At 46.2% G+C, this 26607-nt stretch overlaps 1 protein-coding gene across 4 annotated transcripts in view; it reads right to left on the bottom strand.

The window, feature by feature from the left end:
* The window catches only part of LOC138472450 (polycystin-2-like protein 1), a 2384383-nt gene that overhangs the window by 935226 nt on the left and 1422550 nt on the right, over positions 1 to 26607 (bottom strand). For all 4 annotated transcript variants that reach the window (XM_069610623.1, XM_069610624.1, XM_069610625.1 and 1 more), the window contains one exon: positions 17675 to 17856. In XM_069610623.1, coding sequence (XP_069466724.1) covers positions 17675 to 17856 — 182 coding nt within the window. The remainder of the gene's footprint in view (positions 1 to 17674; positions 17857 to 26607) is intronic.

The raw sequence follows: 26607 nt of genomic DNA, 5'->3' as shown, positions 1-26607 counted from the left end.
AACACAGTATTGACAAAATGGAGAGAGGCAGTCATGTATGTATGCGCAGAAAAAGGAGTTCCGCTAGAAATGCTGATCAAAAGGCCCCAGTACGCTAAAAAGCTACTATCGAGACTTGACTGGATTGAAACCCAAAATAAAAAGAACAAATATAAGCTCAACCTCACATGCGATGGAGAATCTAGAGCAATGAATAAACTACCACACTATCTAAATGTGTTTCCCGATCACCAAAGTAGAGATATGTTCCTTTGTTCCAGGATGAATCTCCTATTAACGCGACAAATCCTGGGGAAAAGAAACCCATCCGCAGACTACAACACCAGCTGCAGATTCTGCAAAAAGAGTGAGATAACAGAAACTATTCGTCATGTGATAATGGAGTGCGAAGCATTAAACCAGAAAAGACAAATATATAGCAAAAGATATGCTGCAGCACCTCATGAATTGGAAATGGAAGAACGCTGGAGTGACATCCTAATGGGAAACAGCAGAAAGATGGTGACTGCAATTATCCATTTCTGGAAAGACATAACTTCAGAGACAATTGCATACATGGACTAATGTAATCAACGAACATTTTAATTTAACAAATATTTTATTCAAAGATGTGTGATAATGTATAAATGTAAAGGTTTAGGAAATAAAACACATTTTCAATTTTAAGAAAACATAGCCACTGACTTTAGCGTTAGTGTTACGGATCAAAAATGTGGAATTGTACCAACAGTTGCTCATATTTGTATGCAGGATAAGCTTTGAGACCTTAATGAAAATGAAAAGGCTGATCTATTTTCTGACCAACACAGCACAGCAAAACTCCACCCTCATCAACTTACAAAGCCGTTCTCTGTCCCATCCCAACATTTTTGGAGTGAATTTGAATGCAACCCAGAGAAAAAAGATTGCCTTAGGCTGCTAAAATGGTGACACAAATTAATGTTTCTGTTGGTTTGAAATCTGATTTTTGCAGGTATTTTTATAGATATTGCGGAAGGGCTTGCACAGTTATGCTGCTTGATAGGAGAATGCAGGTCCTCCTAATTTAATAATCTATTGATCAAAGTGAGGTGTAATGTCAGTAGTGGGTGAACTTGTCCATAGAAAATGTAAGCCATACCTGATAGAATGACATATACAATGACCTACAGGAAACCAGTGTATTTTATTCAGAAACATACAAAAATGAATGTTTATGAAAGCTCTAGGGGTATTCCAAATGTACTAGAGTGTTTCAAGCATGTTGAACCTATCTGGTGGGTTTTTGGCATTCCTTAACAGATTGCGTTACTATAATCAATCTGACCAGTAGTATACCCATTATGTAGAGTGATATGGAAATGCAAATAAGTGAAGTATTCTGTTCAGAAGATAACGCTGACAGAATGTTGTTTGTGCTACTTAGTTTACTGGGGTATTAAAGTTAGTTCATCTATCAGTATCCCTAGATTTCTAAAGGAAGAAACTGGGGTTGGAGACTAACTTAGGGCTATCAGACAATGTCAAGTTCCAGATATTTTCAAAGCAGTAATTCTGTGCTTGCAGGTTTTACCTAGGTCAATAACGGATGAGGCTGACAGGCTTTCATTTAGGACTACACATATTGGATGGTGTTTTTTTTTACAATGTCTAGCCAGCTCTGTGGGAATTAACAACATTGTACTTCTTTGTCTTTGACTCTGGTATTCATTTTGCTTCAACTACTCTTTATAAACGCCTCACTATCCCTACCCTGATGAGGATTTCCCTGCCTAAAATAAACAAAAGGAAACACTCTAACAAAAGGTTTCTGTTCCTCACACTTATATGCACAATAAATCAATAAGGAAATATATGGTGGATTAGCAACAAATATAACAGTATAATTTACACCATCATTGCTGCTTCTTTTAATAGCCTGGGCAAACTCCCCTTCCCCAGATTCAAGCAGGCTCTTCTTTAAATGTTCACAAAGGATAAGAAAATCCTGTAGCACAATTAAAAGGTACACTTTAGTTCTCTTTGTAATCCAACTTGCAAACACAAAGTTCCAACTTGGATTCCCAAGGTGATTCACAAGTATAAACAAAGCTTTCCTCTTTCCACTTGTAGTCAACGTCTTGACACAGTTTCTTGTCATCAACAAAGAATATTTCAGAAAAGATCTTGAATCCGTTTCTTGTCATCAACAAAGAATATTTCAGAACTTCATTAGTTTCAAAACAAATGTCTTTGTCAGGATATTTTGGTACCACTTTAGCTTCAGTACCACTTTAGCAAAACACTTCAGTGATTCTCCAATTATTTAATCATAAGCTTTACCCCACCACAGTACTACATGATTTTTCACTCGGTTTACTCTCATGCCAGGTTTGCTACTACTACAACACTCTGCTCCAATATACTCCTGCCAGAACAGAATGAAGGGGAAACATGAATCACACTGGTGCTGTTTAGTACACCTAAGTGTTTGCCACACGCAAGTCAGGAAATACTTCCTTCCCCCTGAACCTCTTATCAGAAGGGCAGCCCTACTGCCAATCTTGTTCCATCTTTGTATTGTTAACCAAATGCTGATAATAACTCTTTCTCTCCTTCGCACTTCTTTGGCAATATGGGTTTAAGACATTCTCTAAACCTGGGCAATATTCTTGACACAATCTGTTATGCTCAGTTATCTTCATTTGGTTTAGGTAACACTGGTTGTTTATCAATTGCCTTAGTATGCATCCCTTTTGGCTTTGGCAATAGTTGTTTGGATTACCTTCTCAAGATGTTGCCCCTTCTTGTAGTTGGCTGTTATCATTAGCCACTATATAGCAATCCCCTCCTTCAGGTGGGATCTTTAAAGTCTCTTTATGCCTACTGCTTTGGTTTACATCAGCTTGGTATGCGTCACAATAATTAATTTGGTTTGCATCAGTTCGGTATTGAAAAGGGAGTCTGGATTCAGGCAACGGGTAATCACGGAGTGCTCTGGGGTCACAATATAACAGTGAGTGAACTCACTGGGTTTGCCACACGTGACCTGCTTTTAGCTCATCTGCTTCAGTTCTCCTGCGCGCCCATGCAACCTTACCTGCACGGCTTCCCACGTAGTGCATCAGCACCCTTCAGAGCCTTTGTGGCTCCCCCGGCAATCTGGTGCTCCCCTGCCACCTCTGAACGCTCCACAATGGGGAAAGTTACAGAAAGGGGTGCTTTCTGCTGCGCAACCACTAGAGCTGAACATTTCGAGCCCACACGACCCTATTAGGACTGGCATCAATTTCTCTTGCCACTCTGGACTCGGCGTCCTCGCTCTTACACAATTTCTTCCTCTGCTGCTTCATGGAGATTTCAAAACTCCTCCACACACTACTACTGCCCTCATGTTGCTGCTGCTACAACATCCTCGCCTTCTTCTGCCTTGGTCTCATGGCCTTCACCTGAGGGGACCTTTTAAGCCTCTCAGCCACCCTCAGGTCTGGGTCATCAACTTTAATGGGCTGCACTCTGCACCCTTGTGCCTCTGCATCCTTCTTCTTCCCAGTACTCTGGGAATTCTGGGACTCGAAGTCCCCAACACTAAAGTAAGTTTTCTCAATAATATTTTTCCCACCAAGTTATTTCTCTCCTTAAACATATTCCTTAAAGGGGTATTATAAGGATTAAAAAATAGATTTGGTTTTACAGAGGATTGAGATTTTCCTGATTTAATTTAGTAATTTTTAAAGCCATCTCTACATGCTTTTCTTGGGACTCATAGGGTTTCTTATTTCTGGGAGTGTTATACATTTTGCAAGAACTTTTCTTTAATACATGACCGGTTATAATTGTCTTCACTCATATTGTTACAATTAACTTTAGGGAGGAGCCGTTCTCTTTGACAACATATCATTATATGTGCTGGCATTAATGATATTCTCTTCCTTGAGGAAGACAAGTGCAGCATCTCATCCCATGAAGTCCTCCTATTTCCCGGGGGCCCTTCTCCTCCAAGGTGATCCTCCCGGATAGGAATAATTGAGGGATGAGGAGGCTGTTCCAGATGAACTCACGCTCAGCAAACAAACATTGTGCTGACATCCGCTTTCTCCACGAAGACACTGACCTGGACATTCTTGTACTCACAGAAAATTGGTTCAACACCAGCTCAGTTACTTCCTTTGACTCTCTCCTCCCTGACTGCTTTAAGATCACCTCTAAACCACGATCCCACCATGCTGGTGGTGGAGTTGCCTTAATCTTCCAAGAGTGGATTCCTTCTACTATCCTCCCCACTCAGCAGTATTCGTTCTTTGAGAACCTAGTGTGCAAATTGGTCACCTTTCCTTCCTCCACCTTGACCATTGCAACCATCTATCGGCCTCCTGGTGCTTCTTCTCTTTTCCTATCTGAGTGGGCAGACCTCTGTTCCTCCCTTCTCTCTACCACCTCTAACCTGCTACTACTAGGTGACTTCAACATTCACCTAGACTCCCCTTGCACATCAACCACCCTCTTCACTGACCTCTGCTCCTCCCTATCCCTCTCCATTATTCCTTCTAGACATACCCATTCTGCTGGACATGCTAGATGCATCATCCACTCCAACCTCACTCTCTCTTCTCCCCTGGTCACCCCTCTCCCCTGGTCTGACCACTCTCTCCTCACCTCCCAACTGGGTCCCTATGGCCCTGTGACAACACCCCATAAAGCTCTGCCAACCTCGTTCACAAACATCCGACCGATGAAAGGAGTGTCAGCTGCTGCCTTCTCTTCCACCTTCATTCACCCTTGCCCACCCAACACTGACGTTTCTGTTTCTGCTGCATTTGCCCTCAGCAACCTCTACCTGTCCATCACCAACACCCTTGACATTCTTACCCCAGTCATGAGGATCCGCCTGAAACCTGCCTCCAAACGTAACACCTGGTATGACTCCAATCTTGCAGACCAAAAACGTAAGTGCAGGGCTGCTGAACGGAAGTGGCACACTTCAGGCACACCCTCTGACAAACTGGCCTGCCGCCTGATTCAGAGACACTACAGACTCTCCATCCGTGCCACAAATTGAGCCCACATTCAGGCATGAGTGTCCAATGCATCCAACAACACAGCTGAACTCTTCAAAATCTGCACGGAACTTGCCAACCCATCCGCAGCATCCTCTACCCCTACTCCTTCCCAGGCCCTCTGCAATACACTTGCCTCTCACTTCACTTCCAAAACCCAGGATATGCTTACAAGCCTTGGCACGCACTCGTCCAACCCAACCAAACCCTCCCCCTCTGCCCCCTCGTACCATTCACTATTCGCCTTCCTCCTACCCTTCCTCCACTCCTGTCTCCTCTGAAGAAGTCACTAGAGTTGTAAACTCCATGAAGTTCTCGTCCAAACAGGTTGCTCCTTGCTCCTCCAGAACCATCAAGGAAAATATCCCTGCTCTGACTGATCTCTGCAATCATTCTGTTGCTACTGGTTCTTTTCCATCTTTTCTCAAGCACTCCCTTGTGTGCACCCTCCTTAAAAAACCCTCTGCAGACCCTTCCTGCCCAGCCAACTACCGCCCCATTTCCCTAACCCCCTTCCTGGGAAAACTACTTGAGAAGTTGCCCCCCCACCTCATCTCCCATACAAAGATGTTGGTGGTCTACATGACCACCAGTCTGGATTCCGAGCATCCAGAGGCACAGAAACTGCTCTTCTGAACACCCGTGAAGAACTGCTTGTATTTCTTGACTCCAATTCCCCTGTGTCCTTATCCTCCTAGATCTCTCTTCTGCATTTGACACAGTGAATCATTCTATCCTCATAAAAAGGTTCCATGACACCGTTGGCATCTCAGAGTGGGCACTGGACTGGCTTACCTCCTTCCTAATTGACTGTTCCTCCAAAACCATTCTTGGCCCTTTCCCCTCCCCTTCCTCCTCCTCTACCTGTGGCGTCTCCCAAGCCTCCATACTTTCGCCCTGGCTCTTTAACATATACCTTTCTCTTCTGGCATGACGAATTTCCTCCTTCTCCCCTAACTTCCACTGCTACGCTGATGATACACAACTTTTCTTCAAACTTTCCACTGACACCCTTGCTCCCTCCTTCATCCCTGACTGCCTCTCTGCCATCCTGGCCTGGTGCACTGCCAATGACCTCTACCTCAATGCCAGCAAAACTGAGATTCTCCCTATTGGGTCCCCTGCACCATACTTCTTCCCTGCACTCTGGCCTTCTTCCATGCCCCCCCCACACCATCCACTGTAGCTAGGAATCTTCAACTCCTCCCTTTCCTTCATCCCTCATATTCAGGACATTGTCAAGAAGTCCCACTTTCAGCTCTTCCTTCGCAAAGGGACTCTACCCTTCCTCACCTTCCCCCAGAGACTCAATGTTACCTGTGCTCTGGTTCTCTCCAAGCTAGCCTACTGCAATAGCCTCCTCCGTAATCTTCCTTCCTCCACTCTGTGACCCCTCCAGCTTACCCAGAATAGGGCACTAAAACTTATCCTTGGCCTCAAGCCCAGGGACTGCATCACTCCTGCCCTACAAAGCCTTCACTGACTCCCGTCTCGGCACAGATTAAATTCAAATCCCTCTGTATCATACACAAGGCTATCTGGGACCGGGGACCACTTTATCTTCAACGCTTCCTGACCAAAATCTCTCCTTGTAGGCGCCACCGTTCCTCTGGCACCAACTCCCTGCGTGTTAAACGTTTTGCCAAACAGAGAGCTGGGGGCAATCACTTTACTTGGCTGGCTCACTCCTGTGGAACAATCTCCCCCTCCCTCTGTGTCTTGAGCAAGAACTCCTTAAGTTCCAAAAAAGCCTCAAGACCTTGCTCTTTACCGCCCACTTCACCTCCTCTCTTCCCTGCTAATCCCACAGCAGCATGACTTTGTGTCCACAGGGCCTTGACCCCCCACATCTCTCTTTTCATCCGCTGTCTTTCTTTCTACGGCACTTACTTGCTCACCCACTCATTGATGGTTGCACTTACGTTATCCTCCTCTCAGCACTTACCCTGAGCACTTCTTCATGAGCATCAACGCACCTTATCCCTCTCCCCCTCTGCACTTGCACATTCTGAACACTCACAGGCAAAGTAGGTTTGTCTCCCCTTCCCTCGATTCTCAATATTTGTTTGTACTGTTATGCATTTATTTATCTGTGCTGTAATTCTTTGTCTACCTCCCCTGTCCCCATCCTGTTTGCCTTGTTGGCGCTTTGAAACAGTTTTTCCAATCGTACAAACGCCTAATAAGTGACCAATAAATAAATATTCAGCAGCCCGCTTTACATAAGCCAATAAGTCGGAGGAAGAAAAGGAAGAACTAAATCCTAAGTTACAATAGTGAGTTTATGCTTATGAGATGGATAGATTTGAGAGTTCAAAGAATGCAACCACATTCACAACTGCAGGTGACACCCTCATGTTTAATGTTTATTTTATTTACTCTTACACTGCAACACCACCCGCTGGGTCAGGATCAGGAGTAGTACCATGGATCACTACTGCTTCAATGCCAGTTGTTGAGCCTTCTGGGTGTCAATGTAAGTGCTCAGCTTTAAGGTTCACCCCTTGTAGGGCTTTGATGCCATGCACAGAAGTAAAGCAACACTCATAAAATGTTATCTATTCCTGTCTCGCCCACCCATGGAAGGAGCTCAGCTATATATTTGTTCGCATAGATATCCTTTTTGGTATTAATTGTTGTTAAGATGGATTTCTGAACTCTGTCCTGGCGGCGCAGAAGTTCAGAAGGCCAACCTAATTACTTGGAACAGGGTAACCTCTGGACAAGCCAGACCAATCAGGGTAGCGATCGCGGCGGTCAAGACTAGGTCTCAAGAGGGGTGAGGGTGACTGAAAGCCCGCAATGACCACACAAAGCAAGGACACTTACAAATTACTCCAAACAGGTGTTATATTAAAAATATATACACATTTATTCCAAGGTCTTTGCAACAATGACCGTAGCGAGAAATCACGATAAAACTCTAGTAAACCAACACATACCATACCATACAATGATTAGACCCAGTCCGCCTTCAGAGGCACCTAACTAAAAGGAAGTCCAAGCCCTACGAAGAGTGGAGCCTTGTGCTCAAAAGTACCTGCACACGCTGCTGCCAACGGGTAAAAAAGGGGGAGTCTCTTCGAGGGAATCAGGAAGTTCAGTTTGGTGCACAAATGAAGAAGAACAGGGTCTAATCATTATTTCGCACTGCCTGTTTTCCTCCCCTTCTAGGTGGACTACACATTTCGTGCATCTAACGCTTTAGACTCGTTTGTATTTGTATATATATTGTATTGGTTTGGTACGTGTTGGTTTACTAGAGTTTTATCGTGATTTCTCGCTACGGTCATTGTTGCAAAGGCCTTGGAATAAATGTGTATATATTTTTAATATAACACCTGTTTGGAGTAATTTGTAAGTGTCCTTGCTTTGTGTGCTCATTGCGGGCTTTCAGTCACCCTCACCCCTCTTGAGACCTAGTCTTGACCGCCGCGATCGCTACCCTGATTGGTCTGGCTTGTCCAGAGGTTACCCTGTTCCAAGTAATTAGGTTGGCCTTCTGAACTTCTGCGCCGCCAGGACAGAGTTCAGAAATCTGTCTTAACAAATTGGTGTACAGCGGTGGGATACGACTGAAGGTATCCAGTGTTGCGCACGAACTAAGGCATTTCAAGTTATTCCTACCAGGACACGTAGTGAATTGTCGTAGTATAACTTTAAAAAGGCCATAGTCCTTTCTAACAGTATGGAAACAAATACCTTGTTAACTTTAAATGCTTCAAAATCCGAAACATTGAAAAAGATGTGTGCGGAGAGAGGTGTTTCCTCTCAAGGCACCAAATTGGATATGATCCAAAGAATCGTGGCGTGGCAAGAAGCGCAGCTTGACGCTATAACTTCTGAGGACAGTGCGGAAGGAGGTGGGGCTGCTCTCACTGGTAGAACCGACGGTTCTGCCGCTGCACTGATCCACCGCGACCACGAGGACAGGGAGGATGAGATATCTAATGTTTCCTCTGCCAGTGTTGATGGGGAGGCTATGCTTGAATTCAAGAAGCAAGAGCTGCGGTTTAGGCAGAAGGAGCTTGAGTTCAGCATAGCCAAACTACAAATCGAACAGGCAGAAAAACAGAAAGACAGGGATCACCAGTTGGAACTGGCCAAGCTTCAGGTTGCAAATGGGTCCAAGGGTCCTGGAAATGGGTCTGGGGCCTCCTCTCATCCACGGTTTCCGAAAGATCTGCTCAGTGTTTATGAGGAAAGGAATGACATCATGGACTGGCTGAATACGTTTGAGTATGCATATGAAGTTCAACAAGTTGACAATGCTGATAAGATTGCCTGGTTACTCAGCAGACTGCCCCATTCTGGCTGTAGTGCCATTATGGAAATGTCAACGGCTGAGCGAGCTGATTTCGCAATGTTAAAGAAAACTCTCATTTTAAAGTTTGGAAAGACTCCTGCCCAATATTTAAAACGATTCCAAGAGTACAAGAAAAAAGAAGGTGGTACTTGGGTATCTTATGTAACCGAATCCTTAAAAAACTTGACTGGCTGGGTCGAAGGTTATAAGGTTTCTACCTTTGAAGGCATGATAAATCTTGTCATGCTGGAACACATTTTTGCATCTTCTTCCCCGGAGCTTAAGCAGCATTTGGCCAATTCGAAGGAGATAGATCCTAAGAAGCTGGCCATTGCAGCCGATTTATGGGTGTCACATCGAGTGTCCTATAAGGACAAAACTCATCCTGGTAAGCAGGAGGAAGGGAAAAAGTCCAAAGATAAGTAGGGTGGAGAATCTGATAAATCTTCTTCTCAAAAGGGCCATAAAAAGAAAAATAAGGGTAAGACACAAGAGAACTCACAGGGTAGTGGAGGTCAGCCTCCGAAACAGAACTCTGGTTACAATAAGCCTCCCTATGTAAACAGACCCAATGGATCTTGTTTTGCTTGTGGAGCAACTGACCACGTGAAGGGGGATCCCCGGTGTAGGGTTAAACCTTTGGGGGTCCACTCCGCTAATCTGGCCTTCTCCTCCTACGAGGAAGAAGAGATTACAGGAGCATCCTTCTCCTCAGACTCCTTCCCCAGCGGGATAGAAGCTGAGGTACTTTTAGTTTCCCTGGGTTCCTGGGAACCTAAAGTCGCAGAGGCTTATGCTAGGATTCCAGATAATACCAAGCACTACTTTAAAGACAGTGTGCTGATCAATGGAGTGGATACTCCAGCTCTTAGGGATAGTGGGTGCAGTCGAACTGTAGTGGATTCTACATTGGTAGACTCAGAGGAAGTTGGCAGAGCTACTCTGATGCCCACTAAATTGGCTGACGGCCCACTCCGCATGTTCCCAGTAATACCTGTAAATCTTACTTTAAATGGTACAGCAGTCAGGATTCCAGTGAGCATTCAGAGAAACGTCCCAGGAAAGGTCTTGTTAGGCAATGATCTCAGAGCTTTAGGGCTCGAAGGAGACACTGCCGACAGACCCTAAACACGGTCTCAAGCTCGGGCCGCATTGGCCAAGACCAATACGCCGCCCCAGCCGAAGGGGAAACCCAAGGCGAAAGGAGTAAACAAGTCAAGACGAGGGAAAGAGAACATTCCCCCGAGCTCGCCTACCACTGCGGTGGAGGAAGTTGGTCAATCGCCCGGGCCTGACGAGGAGGTGGCGATGCCTGAAGTATTTGACCCCAACGACCATCCTGAACTAAAAGACTTGTTAGTAGAAGGTGGTCCTGACAGGGAAGAATTCAGTAAAGGCCAACGTGAGTGCCCATCTCTGGAAGGCCTAAGGAGACAGGCCTGCTCCCAGCTTGAGGGTGAACCTCCTGGGACGCATCGGATTTATTGGGAAGGTGGACTCCTGTATAGTGAGCCCACAGAGTCTACAGAAGGAGACCATAGGAGATTGGTGGTTCCCCTTGCTGTAAGACCCTTCCTCCTGCAGTTGGCGCATGAAGTGCCCCTTGCTGGTCACCTTGGTATTAAGAGGACCAAGCAAAGGTTATCCATGCACTTCTACTGGCCCAAGATGGGGGTGCAAGTAGAAAGTCACTGCAGGAGTTGTGCCTCCTGCCAGTTATCTGGTAAGGTTGGCTCGACAATCCAAGCTCCATTGGTACCACTCCCAGTTGTGGGAATACCATTTGAAAGGGTAGGGATCGACATCGTTGGTCCCCTTGACCCGCAAACATCCTCAGGCAATAGGTTTATCCTGGTGCTGGTCGACCATGCTACCAGATATCCTGAGGCCATCCCATTAAAAACTGTAACTGCCAAGTCAGTTGCAAAAGCGTTACTTGGCATATTTACTAGGGTTGGCTTCCCTAAAGAAGTTGTGTCGGATCATGGCAGCAACTTTATGTCAAAGTATATGCAGGCTATGTGGAAAGAATGTGGGGTCACCTACAAGTTCTCTTCTGCATACCACCCCCAGACCAATGGTCTGGTGGAACGTTTCAACAGAACGTTAAAGAGCATGATTGGGGCTCTGGAAGAACCTCAGAGAAGAAAATGGGATCTTCTTTTACCATGCTTACTGTTTGCCTACCGAGAGGTACCACAGGAGGGTGTTGGCTTCAGCCCCTTTGAACTTCTGTTCGGTCATCCTGTACGGGGACCCTTAGCCATAGTCAAAGAGGGATGGGAGATGCCCACTCCCCCTGTTACTACCAATGTAGTAGATTATGTGCTGGGGCTCAGAAAACGGATGGTACTTCTGGTGGGCTTCGCTAGTGATAAATTGAAGGCAGGACAAGCGCTGGTGAAACATTGGTACGACCAGAAAGCTTCCCTCATCAACTTTACACCTGGTCAGCAAGTCCTGATCATGAAACCCATAAGGCCTCGAGCTTTACAGGACAAATGGTCAGGCCCTTACACAGTGGTGGAGACCCTGGGTGAGGTTAACTATTTGGTGGACCTTGGAAGGCCTGGACAGGCTCCAAAAGTGTTTCACGTAAATAGGCTGAAGGCTTTCGTCCCAAGAGTCGAAATCGCAGCACTGCTACTGGCTTCAGATGTTGAGGAAGAGGAGTCTGAACCTCTCCCCGACCTGTTCCAAAGCGGTCCTTCAGATAGCTCCTTTGAGGGTGTCCAAGTGGCCCTCACCTGACTTCTGATCAGCAGGCTGAGGTGAAAAGTTTGCTTAGGCAGTTTTCCCCCCTGTTTTCACAGTCGCCTGGTTTGACACCTTGGTGCAAACATAACATAGACACAGGAGACAGTGTACCTACCAAAAGTAGGGGATACAGGATGTCAGACAAAGTACGGTCTTATATTAAGACCGAGGTCAACAAGATGTTAGACCTTGGGGTGATTGAACCCTCTAGTAGTCCTTGGTCCAGCCCTGTGGTTTTGGTTCCAAAGGCAGGCACTTCTGAATTGAGGTTCTGCGTGGATTACAGGGCTCTGAATGCTGTCACCAAGACAGATGCACACCCCTTGCCTCGAACAGATGAGCTGGTGGATACTTTGGGTGCCTTCAAGTACCTCAGCACGTTTGACCTCACTGCTGGCTATTGGCAAATAGCTTTAGCAGAACATGCCAAGGAGAAGACAGCGTTTTCTACTCCAGACATCCTCTACCAATGCAGGGTAATGCCGTTCGGGTTGAAAAATGCACCTGCCACTTTCCAGAGGCTTGTGAATCATGTGTTGAATGGGTTGGACGAATTCTGTCTTGCATATCTGGACGATATAGCAGTTTTCAGTGCCACCTGGGAAGACCATGTGAAACACCTCGGGATTGTGCTCCAGGCTCTTCAGAAAGCACACTTGACTATAAAGGCTAGTAAATGCCAGATTGGACAAGGCTCAGTGGTTTACCTTGGACATGAAGTAGGTGGAGGGAGGATACAGCCTCTTCCCAGTAAAGTACAAGCAGTACAAGACTGACCTACCCCCACTACACAGACCCAAGTGAGAGCCTTCTTAGGACTCACAGGGTATTACCGCAACTTCGTGGCAGACTATGGCACCATAGCTGCCCCTCTGACTGCCCTCACCACTCCGAAGAAACCCAAGAAGGTAACTTGGACCGACGAGTGTGAGAAGGCCTTCAACGGCTTAAAAGACTCCTTGTGCCAGGCCCCTGTCCTCAGGGCCCCTGATTATCAAAGACCTTTTATTGTGCAGACGGACGCCTCTGACACTGGGATAGGAGCTGTACTATTGCAAGTAGATGAGAAGGGTAAGGAACACCCTATTGGTTTTATTAGTCGCCAGCTTAAGGACAGAGAGCTCAGATGGTCCACAGTGGAGAAAGAATGTTTCTCTGTTGTGTGGGCCCTACGGAAGCTGAGGCCCTACCTCTATGGGACCCACTTCACTGTGCAAACTGACCATAAGCCCTTAAAGTGGCTAATGAACATGAAGGGAGAGAATCCAAAGTTGCTTAGGTGGTCCATAAGTCTACAAGGCTTCGACTTCACTATTGAGCATAGGCCAGGTGTCCAACATAGCAATGCTGATGGGTTGTCCAGAATGTTTAACCGACCTGAACAAGAGACTCATCCAGGGGTGGATTAGTTCCCCCTGTCCATAGTCTGGGAGGGGCGAGTGTTAGGAAAGATTTCTTAATTGTGGGTAATTTTCCTTCCATGTGGCAACCCCTAAACTTTTTGCTGTTGTTTTCACCATGATCTAGACTTTGCCAGAGAAGTGCAGCCTTCTGCCGCACTCCTCTGGGCTTTCGCTCCATTCTTACGGGGAAACTGACATGCCCTTAAGACAGTCAGTACCGGGAAACGCTGTTTTCCGTAGTTTCTTTATCATGTTGCAGCTTTCGTGCAACATGACACAAGAGGGCACTGAAAGCTAAATTACTGCTCTCTTGGGTCTCTAGTCTTCTACAGGCCCTAGATACTCTGTTTGGATTGTAAATGATCGATGCAAGTGAATCACGGACGGGAATGGTGGCAGCGATCGTTTCTTGTGTTTTTGAGCTCCTTTTGGCGTTTTAAGCGCGTTTCTCGCACTTAGCCCAAAATGGTGGCCTGGCTCCCAAAATGGCCAGACCATGAGGCTCCTTTGTCCTGTCCGCTGACCGTCTTGCCCCCTTCACCTTCCCCAGGTCGAGCCGACCCGGGGCCTTCCTTATTTGGGCATGTACTTTCCCGCGAAACACAGATGCTTTCGCGGGCTTCTACAGGCCTTGTGTGTGCCTCCAGGATGTGGGCTGGGATGTCTAGTCCCGATACACATCCTGGGTGCCAGAGAGTCTAGTGTGGTGTGAATGCCTGGGACCACTGTGGTCCGTGATAGGTCCACGTATGTTGTGAGTGTTTTATGAGCGGATCTCCCATTGGGTCCCCTCCGTTTTGGCGCGAAGGGAACCGTGGATAAGTGGGGGCTGGAAACGCCACTACCATGTCGATCTCCTGAGTTCTCACGAACAAAGGAATACAGGAACCAAGTATCCTGCAACCACGAGGCTGAACCGAGGAATCGCTGGTGACCCGCTGAAGGACTGCTCCTCTGCACTGCTGTCGCTTTGTGAAACCCTTTCTACCTCTGATCGAACCAGAAGGCCTGTACTAGTACTTCGACCCTTGGAATAGCGGTGACAGCTATTCTCGGCATCTTCACCATCTCCTGCACGTAAGCCTTCGGAAGTGTCTCTGGGCCATCCAGCAGACTGACCAGCCTACCCAGGAGTCTTGCTCTGTAACCGCCGCCAGGTTGTGTTGTATTTCGAGTCCTTGTCACTCTCACACGATTTGTACACTTGGCATTCCCAGGTCCGAAGTGAGTAGTGTACATTTGGCTGAGATACACCCGGCCGCTCCGTTGCCCTGCTGTGGTAACAAACTGTGCGGGTTCACTTGGTTTGGGACATCTTTAACTCAACTCTGCTGCTGCAGAATCTACACGACGACGAGACGTCCCCTGCTCCCCTGAACCTGCCAGCACTGAAACTGACGCAGAGAAGCCTGGGTCTGCTTGCATCGGAGACCGGTGAGTAGCATAGCTAGGAACTGGTCGCCCTCCTGCAGGAGCCCATAGCTTTTCCCCGCTGTGTCAAACAGCACGCCTTTCCGTACTCGCGCTCTGCTTCTGCCCACAGTGGAGGCTGCGCTTGAGTCGCGGAACTCTGTTCTTCTTCATTTGTGCACCAAACTGAACTGCCTGATTCCCTCGAAGAGACTTCCCCTTTTTTGCCCGTTGGCACCAGCGTGTGCAGGTACTTTTGAGCACAAGGATCCACTCTTCGTAGGGCTTGGACTTCCTTTTAGTTAGGTGCCTTTGAAGGCGGACTGGGTCTAATCATTATTTCGCACTGCCTGTTTTCCTCCCCTTCTAGGTGGACTACACATTTCGTGCATCTAACGCTTTAGACTCGTTTGTATTTGTATATATATTGTATTGGTTTGGTATGTGTTGGTTTACTAGAGTTTTATCGTGAATTCTCGCTACGGTCATTGTTGCAAAGGCCTTGGAATAAATGTGTATATATTTTTAATATAACACCTGTTTGGAGTAATTTGTAAGTGTCCTTGCTTTGTGTGCTCATTGCGGGCTTTCAGTCACCCTCACCCCTCTTGAGACCTAGTCTTGACCGCCGCGATCGCTACCCTGATTGGTCTGGCTTGTCCAGAGGTTACCCTGTTCCAAGTAATTAGGTTGGCCTTCTGAACTTCTGCGCCGCCAGGACAGAGTTCAGAAATCCGTCTTAACAATTGTAAGCTGAGCCACTCTGCTGAAAAGCTTACCAGTCTTCAACTTGGGATGTCCCAGTCTGTTGACATGGCCCAGTTGTAACTATGGCAGGCGTCAGATGATACAAACATTGGCATGCATCAGATTGATCTATCTCCTGGAAAATTTGAAGAAGTAAGACCGTCCTTTAATCTTGCCTGGCAATGGTTGAGAGGTGGCTTATGACACAAAGTACAAGGCTTCACCCTACAACCAGGTGAAGGTATGATGTGAGCTGGAGAGAGGTGCATTACAGTAACAGTGCCAATGATCCGATCAATGGATGTTTTGTGTTAATATTTAAAGGTGATGGAGCAGGCTAATTCTATTGAGATTGACAGTGTTAGACAGTGTTTTGTGGCTGCTACAGTGCTATACAGAGCAGAGTTGTTGGGCAACCTCTGAAATTGTTAAAGGTTTTTGTTTGCTTTTGCAGCCACACTAGCACCTTTAAGCAGTGTCAGAAATATAACGTACTAACAATTACTCATGGATGTCTGAGTGAGTAGGAGTTAGGACTGTCAGCATGCCTTCACCATTGAAGGGGAGAGGGACACAGTACATCCAATGGTCAGTGCTTGGTTATCACTATTGGGGTAACCAGTGAGCTGCTGCAGGGCACTCTTCCCATCTCTGATGGGCAGCAAGCACAGGCATATAAGCCCCGAATTTCCAAGGGAATTGGTGGCTGTTCCACTTGGTCTGGTCAGAGCTCCATTCCCTTAAGGTTCAGCAGCATTCAACAGTCTATGATGCTCCCAAATCTCTTTGGAGTTGTCGAGGGCCGATCTCTGCTTAACGAATTGGCCATAGTTTCTGCAGTGACTGCCTGAGATGTGAGGCTCCAGATCTCTGAGAAGCGACAGCCGTTCTGACAAGCACCTTCCCAGTACACACCTCACTAGGAATAATTGGGGGATGATGAAGCTGTTCCAGATGATAGGAAATATTCAGAGGGTATCTTTAGATAAGCCAATGAATTGGAGGAAGAAAAGGAAGAACTAAATCCTGAGTTACATTAGTGAGTTTATGCTTATGAGGTGGAGGGATTGGAGAGTTCAAAGAATGTAACCACATTCGCAACTGCAAAGTATTTACTCTTCCACTGGAACATAACTGCTAATCATTCAGAAACATAAAGTTGTTTTTATTTGCATTGCTCAGTTCAACTTTGACAACTTTTGCCTGAATCAAGAAGTCCTGATATATATCACTTGGTTTCTAAAGTAAAAACGCAATCAGATTTAGAGGATTGATAGGCTCAAGAAATGCAGTCCAGGTTTTATCAAACTGGTCACTGGGATAAGATAGGTCAATAACACTTTAGGGAGTAAGGGAGTAAGCGATGGGTCTTGTACAGTGCAAGTCATTCCAGAACATGTATTGCCTTAATTGGAATGTTTTTTTCAGTCTTTATACTTTTGTTTTTGCACTTAGACTCAAGATTCAAAATGGTGATTTTTTTACTGAAACCTGAATGACTTTTTTTAACCACTTCTATTTAATGTGACTCCTACATCAAACTTCTTTGCACACCAACACGCCTATCAGCACCTTAGAACGATGTCCGTGAGGGAGAAATCACTAGATATGTAAAGAAGTTTGGTAAATATGGCAGATGTAATGGTGTTACCCGTCCACTTAGTGATTACGTGCATTGAGTGAGAGGATAAATTATGCATTTGGAAGATGGTAACAGATCAATGGACCTAAATTGAGTACAACATGTGGAACAGAAAGTAAAGAAAATAGATTTACTGTAAATGGTGCATGCTAATATGAAATGTTTCATTTGATTAAAACACAATTTCTAACAAAGACACTGACCATTACTGCTAAAACTATACATGTATTATAGCTTAGGTAGAGACTCAAATTCTGCAAAGTTAGTTATTTGTGATCAATACAAATATGTACATTTATTGATGTTTAGTTCTCATATATAACATGAAAATGGCCCTGGGCGGGGCCCTCACGATCTTCTCAGTTTAAATAGATAAATAACTCAATGTACTCACATGCACTTCACGAAAGTGCTGAAGTTCTCCACTTGTGTGCCAAAGAGAAGGTATCCCAACTGTGCATAGGCAAAGAATACAATGAAGAACATGATGGCGAAACCTAGAATATCCTTTGCACAACGAGCCAGAGTGGATGATAGTTGAGTCATTGTTTTATTAAAGCTTATGTACTTGAAAATCTGAGGAAAGAGAACATAGAAAGGGGGTTAGATTCGTGTAGACTAAAGAGAACTCTACAGCATTGGACTCAAAATCATTCAAGTACCCCAAAAAATACAGGCTGGCACAGTGTGTCTTCTTCCGAGAGTGAGCTTAAATAACCCCTTTGCATAACATAACTGATTTGAGGCAATCAGCCGGCAGGACCGAAACCAAACAGAGTGTTGTAAAACAGACAAGAATTCACAAAAGTTACTTTGTTTTCGTTTTGTTCTTTGAAAACAAAGCAAGGACAAGCATTTCTGAGAAACTAAGTACACTGTGCATTGTCTTGGGGTATATTCAAAAATAGCCAGCAGGCGCATTTACCCAGCCAAAGGGCTTATTTGCACATCAGATATATATTGGCAAAGAATGCAGCATTGGACTCAAAATCATTCAAGTACCCAAAAAATACAGGCTGGCACAGTGTGTCTTCTTCCGAGAGTGCGCTTAAATAACCCCTTTGCATAACTGATTTGAGGCAATCAGCCGGCACGACCGAAACCAGAGTGTTGTAAAACAGACAAGAATTCACAAAAGTTACTTTGTTTTCGTTTTGTTCTTTGAAAACAAAGCAAGGACAAGCATTTCTGAGAAACTATGTACACTGTGCATTGTCTTGTGGTATATTCAAAAATAGCCAGCAGGCGCATTTACCAGCCAAAGGGCTTATTTGTACATCAGATACATATTGGCAAAGAATGCAGCATTGGACTCAAAATCATTCAAGTACCCAAAAAATACAGGCTGGCACAGTGTGTCTTCTTCCGAGAGTGAGCTTAAATAACCCCTTTGCATAACTGATTTGAGGCAATCAGCCGGCACGACCGAAACCAAACAGAGTGTTGTAAAACAGACAAGAATTCCCAAAAGTTACTTTGTTTTCGTTTTGTTCTTTGAAAACAAAGCAAGGACAAGCATTTCTGAGAAACTAAGTACACTGTGCATTGTCTTGTGGTATATTCAAAAATAGCCAGCAGGCGCATTTACCAGCCGAAGGGCTTATTTGTACATCAGATACATATTGGCAAAGAAAGACAGTCGACATAGTTGAACTTGTGATTCTCCCGCCGGTGAGAAAACATGTTTGTGCAAAGGGCCTAAGAACTGTTATGTGATTCTGATTGGCAGAACGAGGAAGAGCACGAGAGAGGCCTGCATTTCGGGTTTACACAAGAGCATAACATACCTGGCAGAGAACAGGGGTTTGAAGCAAATTAATGGATGAGTTCAGCTACAGACCTAATGTCATGAAGACAGCGATTAATAATTACAGTATCTGTGTTATTAGTCTAGCATGGATCCTTTCACAATCCCTTTACTTCTGCAAGAGCAAGGTGCACTGCATCAACTGACGTATACGTATTTTAAGTTGTCCAATGAAAAAAGGACAGGAAATAAATGTACTATCTGGACTACACAGAGTAGGCTTAATTGTTTGCCATTTCTATATAATCTGTAAAATCGCACACCACTCCCACACCATTTGAGAGATTTGTTTGATATATGCACAGATAATTGGCATCCCATTTATGTCATAATATATGAATTCACACAGAACTCCCTCCCCCACACCACCAGGAACGAGCCATCCCACCAGAAGTTCAAAAAGACATTGAAAACTTGGATTTTCAACAAATAATAACCCAGGAAATAGAACCATGACGTATAATGCTTGTAAAGTGTAATTCTGGACTGGATGCTATTCTGGAAGCATTCTGTAACAAGTGACTTAGCAAGTAATGTTGGTATTCCTGATGTGGTATGTAATTTTAACCTGTAACCTTTACTTACCTGTAACCAGACTTGAAGTATACTGTAACCTACGCTGTTATACCCTTGGGTTTGGGCGTATAACAAATGTAATCAATAAATAAAATAGGTGTCCATAGTGTTTTGCCAGCGATGTTGTTGTCAGGCCAGGAGAAATTGCAGGCTCCAACCTCTTGTATATGTGATGTGGACATTGGGGCTTCAGGTCCTTGTCCATCAAGGCAAGTCACAATGTGCAAAGAACGTATTTGTCAGGAGTTTACTAGTGCATCAGTTCTAGGGCCTAATCCCTGACCATTTGCTGCAAACATCTTGCCTAAGGATTCCAACAGGAAGCAGCTGTCAAGTTGCAGGGTCCAGACAGCTTGCTTTACCAGAGTCACAGACAAAGAGAGGTTAAATGCCCTTCTCAGCAGCCACCCGACCCTAACAGGCATTCACATCTCTGTACCCCCAGTGCACTATCAATAAGGTTGCCTGGAAAGAGGTGATTTCATGCAGGAAGTACAAGTACAGTTGAGAACACTTAAAAACACTGGCTAAAAAGGTATAAAAAAAAACACAACAGCACTACTCATCAGCAACAGGACGCAGAGGAAAGTAACAGAGTCACCCACAAACGGAAGTTAAAATAATATTGTTAACAGTCACCACCTCGCCATAACAGGCCTTTACATGTATGGAAGATGTGTTCTCAGGCTATCAACAATGGTACAGCCATGTTTGCCTGGAAAGTGGTAATGTATGCATCAAATACAGTTGAAAATACTTTAAAAAACACAGTATAGATTCCGCCACTGGCGGTTAGCCTGGATGGCTGCACTGTACTGATCTCTTGGACCTCCTGTGCATGATCCACTCCTGGCAGGTAACTTTATTGTCGCCTAACAAAATGGCCAATAACAGTAAACATACTACACCACAGAAAACATACCCAGCCAAAGAACCAGAGATAAAGGGGGCCCTAAGGCTGTAGGTGTTACTGCTCACGAGGGGAGACAGAATAGGCTTTTTTATATGGTCAGACAGCTGACACAAGCTATGTGGATACTGTGAGAGAGGCATGGTATCAAGAGATGACACAGACAGCAGACCTCAAATTCAACAATAGAATTATGCTGATTATCAGGATGGTATAATGCAGGGGTGCACAACTGATTTTGACAGAGGGCCGAAAGTACCTTACATGAGGGCTATAGTGGGCCGAAAAGTAAAAGTGGGCGGGGCGGTAGGCGGGACATGTCAGGAGGCTTTTTCAACCCCCAATTTGTATTAAACACATGGAAAAAGAATATGTTTTTGAGGGGTAACGATTTTTATTGCATTTCAAACTTACATTTTGTACTACACATTTTCCATTGTTATAATTTATTTCGATTTAGTTATTGTATATCGTCTGTTTAATTAAATTATATATATTTTATTGACCATTGATTGGACATTCCGTTATTTTGGACTGCTATAGTTTGCTGTTTGGGTTGCCCAAGAGGAGTATGGCCTTCGTTGAGTCAGGTTTCCTCAAAAAAGCAAAGGATGTACATCTCCTAACTGTGCCTGTTTTAGCTTTATTATTGAGTTCACTCATGGAGTGCAACACTATGCCCCATGGCTCCCACCCCCAACCAAACACTATGCCCCCTGTCCCTCACCCGCCAAGCAAACACTATGCCCCCTGTCCCTCACCCCCAAGTAAACACTATGCCCCATGGCTCCCACCCCCAACCAAACACTATGCCCCATTGCCCCCTCACCCCCAACCAAACACTATGCCCCATGGCCCCCACGCCTCATGCAAACACTATGCCCCCTATCCCTCACCCCCAACCAAACACTATGCCCCATGGCCCCCACGCCTCATGCAAACACTATGCCCCCTGTCCCTCACCCGCCAAGCAAACACTATGCCCCCTGTCCCTCACCCCCAACCAAACACTATGCCTCCTGTCCCTCACCCCCCAAGCAAACACTATGCCCCCTGTCCTTCACCCCCAACCAAACACTATGCCCCCTGTCCCTCACCCCCCAAGCAAACACTATGCCCCCTGTCCCTCACCCCCAACCAAACACTATGCCCCCTGTCCCTCACCCCCAACCAAACACTATGCCCCATGGCCCCCTCACCCCCAACCAAACACTATGCCCCATGGCTCCCACCCCCAACTTAACACTATTCCCCCTGTCCCTCACCCACCAAGCAAGCACTATGCCCCCTGTCCCTCACCCCCCAAGCAACCACTATGCCCCCTATCCCTCACCCCCAACCAAACACTATGCCCCATGGCCCCCTCACCCCCAACCAAACACTATGCCTCCTGTCCCTCACCCCCCAAGCAAACACTATGCCCCCTGTCCTTCACCCCCAACCAAACACGATGCCCCCTGTCCCTCACCCCCCAAGCAAACACTATGCCCCCTGTCCCTCACCCCCAACCAAACACTATGCCCCCTGTCCCTCACCCCCAACTAAACACTATGCCCCATGGCCCCCTTACCCCCAACCAAACACTATGCCCCATGGCTCCCACCCCCAACTTAACACTATTCCCCCTGTCCCTCACCCACCAAGCAAACACTATGCCCCCTGTCCCTCACCCCCCAAGCAAACACTATGCCCCCTATCCCTCACCCCCAACCAAACACTATGCCCCATGGCCCCCTCACCCCCAACCAAACACTATGCCCCCTGTCCCTCACCCCAAACCAAACACTATGCCCCCTGTCCCTCACCCCCAACCAAACACTATGCCCCATGGCTCCCACCCCCAACTTAACACTATGCCCCCTGTCCCTCACCCACCAAGCAAACACTATGCCCCCTGTCCCTCACCCACCAAGCAAACACTATGCCCCCGGTCCCTCACCCCCAACCAAACACTATGCCCCCTGTCCCTCACCCCCCAACCAAAAACTATGCCCCCTATCCCTCACCCCCAACCAAACACTATGCCCCATGGCCCCCTCACCCAAACCAAACACTATGCCCCATGGCCCCCTCACCCCCAACCAAACACTATACCCCAAACACACTCTCAAGCATGCACCCATACAGACCCGAACCCCCGCCCCCAACGCAGCACACACATTCTCAAGCATGAACCCATACAGACCCGAACCCCCCGCCCCCCAACGCAGCACACACATTCTCAAGCATGCACCCATACAGACCCGAACCCCCCACCCCCCAACTCAGCACACACACATGCACCCTTACAGACCCGAACCCCCCACCCCCCAACTCAGCACACACACATGCACCCTTACAGACCCGAACCCCCACCCCCCAACTCAGCACACACACATGCACCCATACAGACCCGAACCCCCCACCCCCCAACTCAGCACACACACATGCACCCATACAGACCCGAACCCCCCACCCCCCAACTCAGCACACACACATGCACCCATACAGACCCGAACCCCCACCCCCCAAATCAGCACACACACATGCACCCATACAGACCTGAACCCCCACCCCCCAAATCAGCACACACAGACCCGAACCCCCCCAACCCCAACTCAGCACACACACAAACATGCACCCATACAGACCCGAACCCCCACCCCCCAACTCAGCACACAAAAAACATTCAAATCAAAACATTCATACACATCCGACACTCCCCCACCCCTGCATCTCAACATACACACAAAAACATTCAAATGCCAACATTCATACACATCCGACACCCACCCCCACCCCCGCATCACAACATACACACAAAATACATTCGAATACAAACATTCACACACATCAGACACACCCCCCCACCCCGCATCTCAACATACACACAAAATACATTCAAATACAAACATTCACACACATCCGACACCCCCCCCCACCCCCGCATCTCAACATACACACAAAATACATTCAAATACAAACATTCATACACATCCGACACCCACCCCCACCCCTGCATCTCAACATACACACAAAATACATTCAAATCAAAACATTCATACACATCCGACACCCCCCCACCCCCGCATCTCAACATACACACAAAAACATTCAAATTCCAACAATCATACACATCCGACACCCCCCCACCCCCGCATCTCAACATATGCACAAAATACATTAAAATTCCAACATTCATACACATCCGACACCCCCCCACCCCCGCATCTCAACATACACATAAAATGCATTCAAATTCCAACATTCATACACATCCGACACCCACCCAACCCCACATCTCAACATACACATAAAATACATTCAAATTCCAACATTCATACACATCCGACACCCACCCCCGCATCTCAACACACACACAAAATACATTCAAATTCCAACCTTCATACACATCCGACACCCCCCCATCGCAACATACACACACAAACATAAAGTAAAACAGACCCGACACACAAACACAAACAGACCACTTACCGGAGACGTGCTGGAACTGGAAGGCAGGTAAGCGGCAGGTAAGCAGGAACGCTGGAATCGTACTACGGCTGGCGTGGTCCAAGGCTGAAATGCCTTCCGGCATCAAGCCTTATGGACCACACCAGCCGTAGTGCTGGCCCTCCATTGGGTCAGCACACACACACTACGTGGCTCGTAGGAGCAACGTGGTGCATGTGTGCTGAGCCAATGAGGGCCAGTGTTTTGTCCGGCCCGGAAGACAACAAAGACTTTCCTAATGGAGGGCGGCCGCGGGCCGCCCTCCATTAGGAAAGTCTTTGTGCCTCGCGGGCCGGACAAAAGAGCATGGCGGGCCGCAACTGGCCCGCGGGCCGTATGTTGTGCACCCATGGTATAATGCCTAACTTGCCCCCTATAACTATGGTGGGATTTTCCCTACATAAGGAAACTAAGTAAAGTCTATGTCCGTAAGTCCAAATCAAAAGTATGTCAGTGTCAAAACCTATGCTTGCCCTCACGTCTAATACTAAATGTAGTGTAGGGTTGTTCAACATTAACTCAGTGTTCAAAATAAAGTCTGGCGTGGCTTCTGGCTCCCTGCTCCAAGTTCAAGACATAGTTCTCAAAGTTGTAGGTCTCAAAATACTCCACCAGGACTTGGATATCCCTTTCAAAACACACTTGGTTTCAGTATACAATGTTCAACTGGGTAGGGTACACACTGCTCCAATAGGAGTTTGGCATTCCTTCCCCAAGTTCAAAATACTGGTCACAAAAGCAGTATCTCAATGTTCATCAAGATCTTAGGATTCCCTTCCCCACGCTTGTAGTACTGATTCACAAAACAATCTTACAATGTTCAGAAGGAGCTTAGGGTTCCTTTCCTCAAGCTTTGACAGTTCTCTTAGGTTTAGTTGGGGCTTCCTGGTCGAGGCGCAGTTGATTGACCGCATGGCCCACCCATTGCAAGTCACGCAACCAGTGGCCATCGCCCAGACTTTGTATCTTCTTGACTTGGAGTTGGTTTAAAATTAATTTAAAACAATTCAAAATTGCATTGGTTATTCAGATATCTTCTTTGTCAGCTCTTTTAATATCTTGATACATTTCTACTTGGTCGACTTTCACTGAGCCTTTTTCTTTATTTATTCAGCTTTAGTTTGCCAGTTCGATATTTTGCTCACACTTCATTGCCCCTCTTGGCAGTTGCCGAATCGACAGTTTGCTCATAATTCACTGCTCTCTTCGGCTGCTCACTCATAGCTTTCATAATCTCTTTTCTGTAACTTTGGTAGCTCTTGCTGTTTTCTAATTGTCCTTAATCACTCAGAGACTTTTGAACAGGTAATCCTTTCTTATATGTGACCACTCTGATGCTTAATTTCTAGACAATCCATTGTATTTCACTGCCTTTATTTGTTTCCTCATTCCTCTTTAATCTGAGACTTTCGAGAACATGTCAAATGCACGCGACCACTTTCATATGCGCACCGGGTTTCTTGAATTCTCTGAAACTCACTGGTCACGTTGCTGGTTTCTTCTGTTTCTTCGCACATACAGCTTCTGCTTACTGAAGTCAGGGTTTCACCACCTGCCCCTCAGACAGCAGTGGGCTGCTTTTTTAACTCAGGGAAACGAGCACAGTTCTGCCAACACAAAGGGACTGACACTCTCCACAGTCCCGTTCTCCCACTTCCACGCATTTACACCCTGCTTTACACCCTACTTCACTTCCCAGTCTTTCAGCATCTTGTCATTACCTTCTCCCTTGGGCTAGCCTTCCTGCTGCTCTCTCCTCTTGCTCACTTGTACTCCACCTTTTATATACCTGAACCCTATCAAGGGTCTCAGGTGTGACACCTTCACCTGGTTTGCCAGACTCACCAATTGCTGTGACATGCCTGACCTTCAGTCCTGTATTATTCAGTATCCCTCTTCTTCGTCCCATTACTATAAAGGGGTTTCCTATAGGAAATCTGCATTACTTTTGGAGGCTTCTTCCTCCTCTCAGTAATTGGTGAAAATTCAAGGGGAAATTTAGGATATGAACAGCAATATCCTACAAACGCTGAGGGAGGGGAGTAAGTCAATGCTAGGAAAAGGGGGGTACTGTGTCTCACCCTCTGGAACCCTCTCCCCAATCCCCAAGTAGCACCCTCCGCTCAGGTGATCCTCCTTCGCTAGTCCGCCCCCAGGGTCATGATCCAAAAGTGATGGCCCTTTTCTGGCCACCTGAACAGAAGATCCCTGGGGAGTATTTGTGAGAGTGCCTTCAGGTTTCTCACAATACTCAAAGAGTATCTAAATTGGATGAGGCCCAAATAGGAGTTAATACAAAATCAAAGAACTTGAATAGAGACAGTCAAAGAGGGAGGAACTACATATAGGATTTGAAAAGAAACGGGAACATTTAACACAAAATCTGATCAATGCTAATTTAAAGCTAACAGAACATGACAATTGCATGATTGCATGAGTAGAAAAAACCTCTGAATCTGGGTTTTCCAGAGGATTGGGAAGGGTGAAAGCCCATGGCCTGCCTGAAGTCTGTGCTGCTGGGTCTGCTAAGCCTACCTAGTAG

This window comes from Ambystoma mexicanum, chromosome 8 (assembly GCF_040938575.1).
Source record: "Ambystoma mexicanum isolate Mex_15411 chromosome 8, UKY_AmexF1_1, whole genome shotgun sequence".
NCBI lineage: Eukaryota > Metazoa > Chordata > Amphibia > Caudata > Ambystomatidae > Ambystoma > Ambystoma mexicanum.
This window is presented reverse-complemented; position numbering and strand designations above follow the sequence as displayed.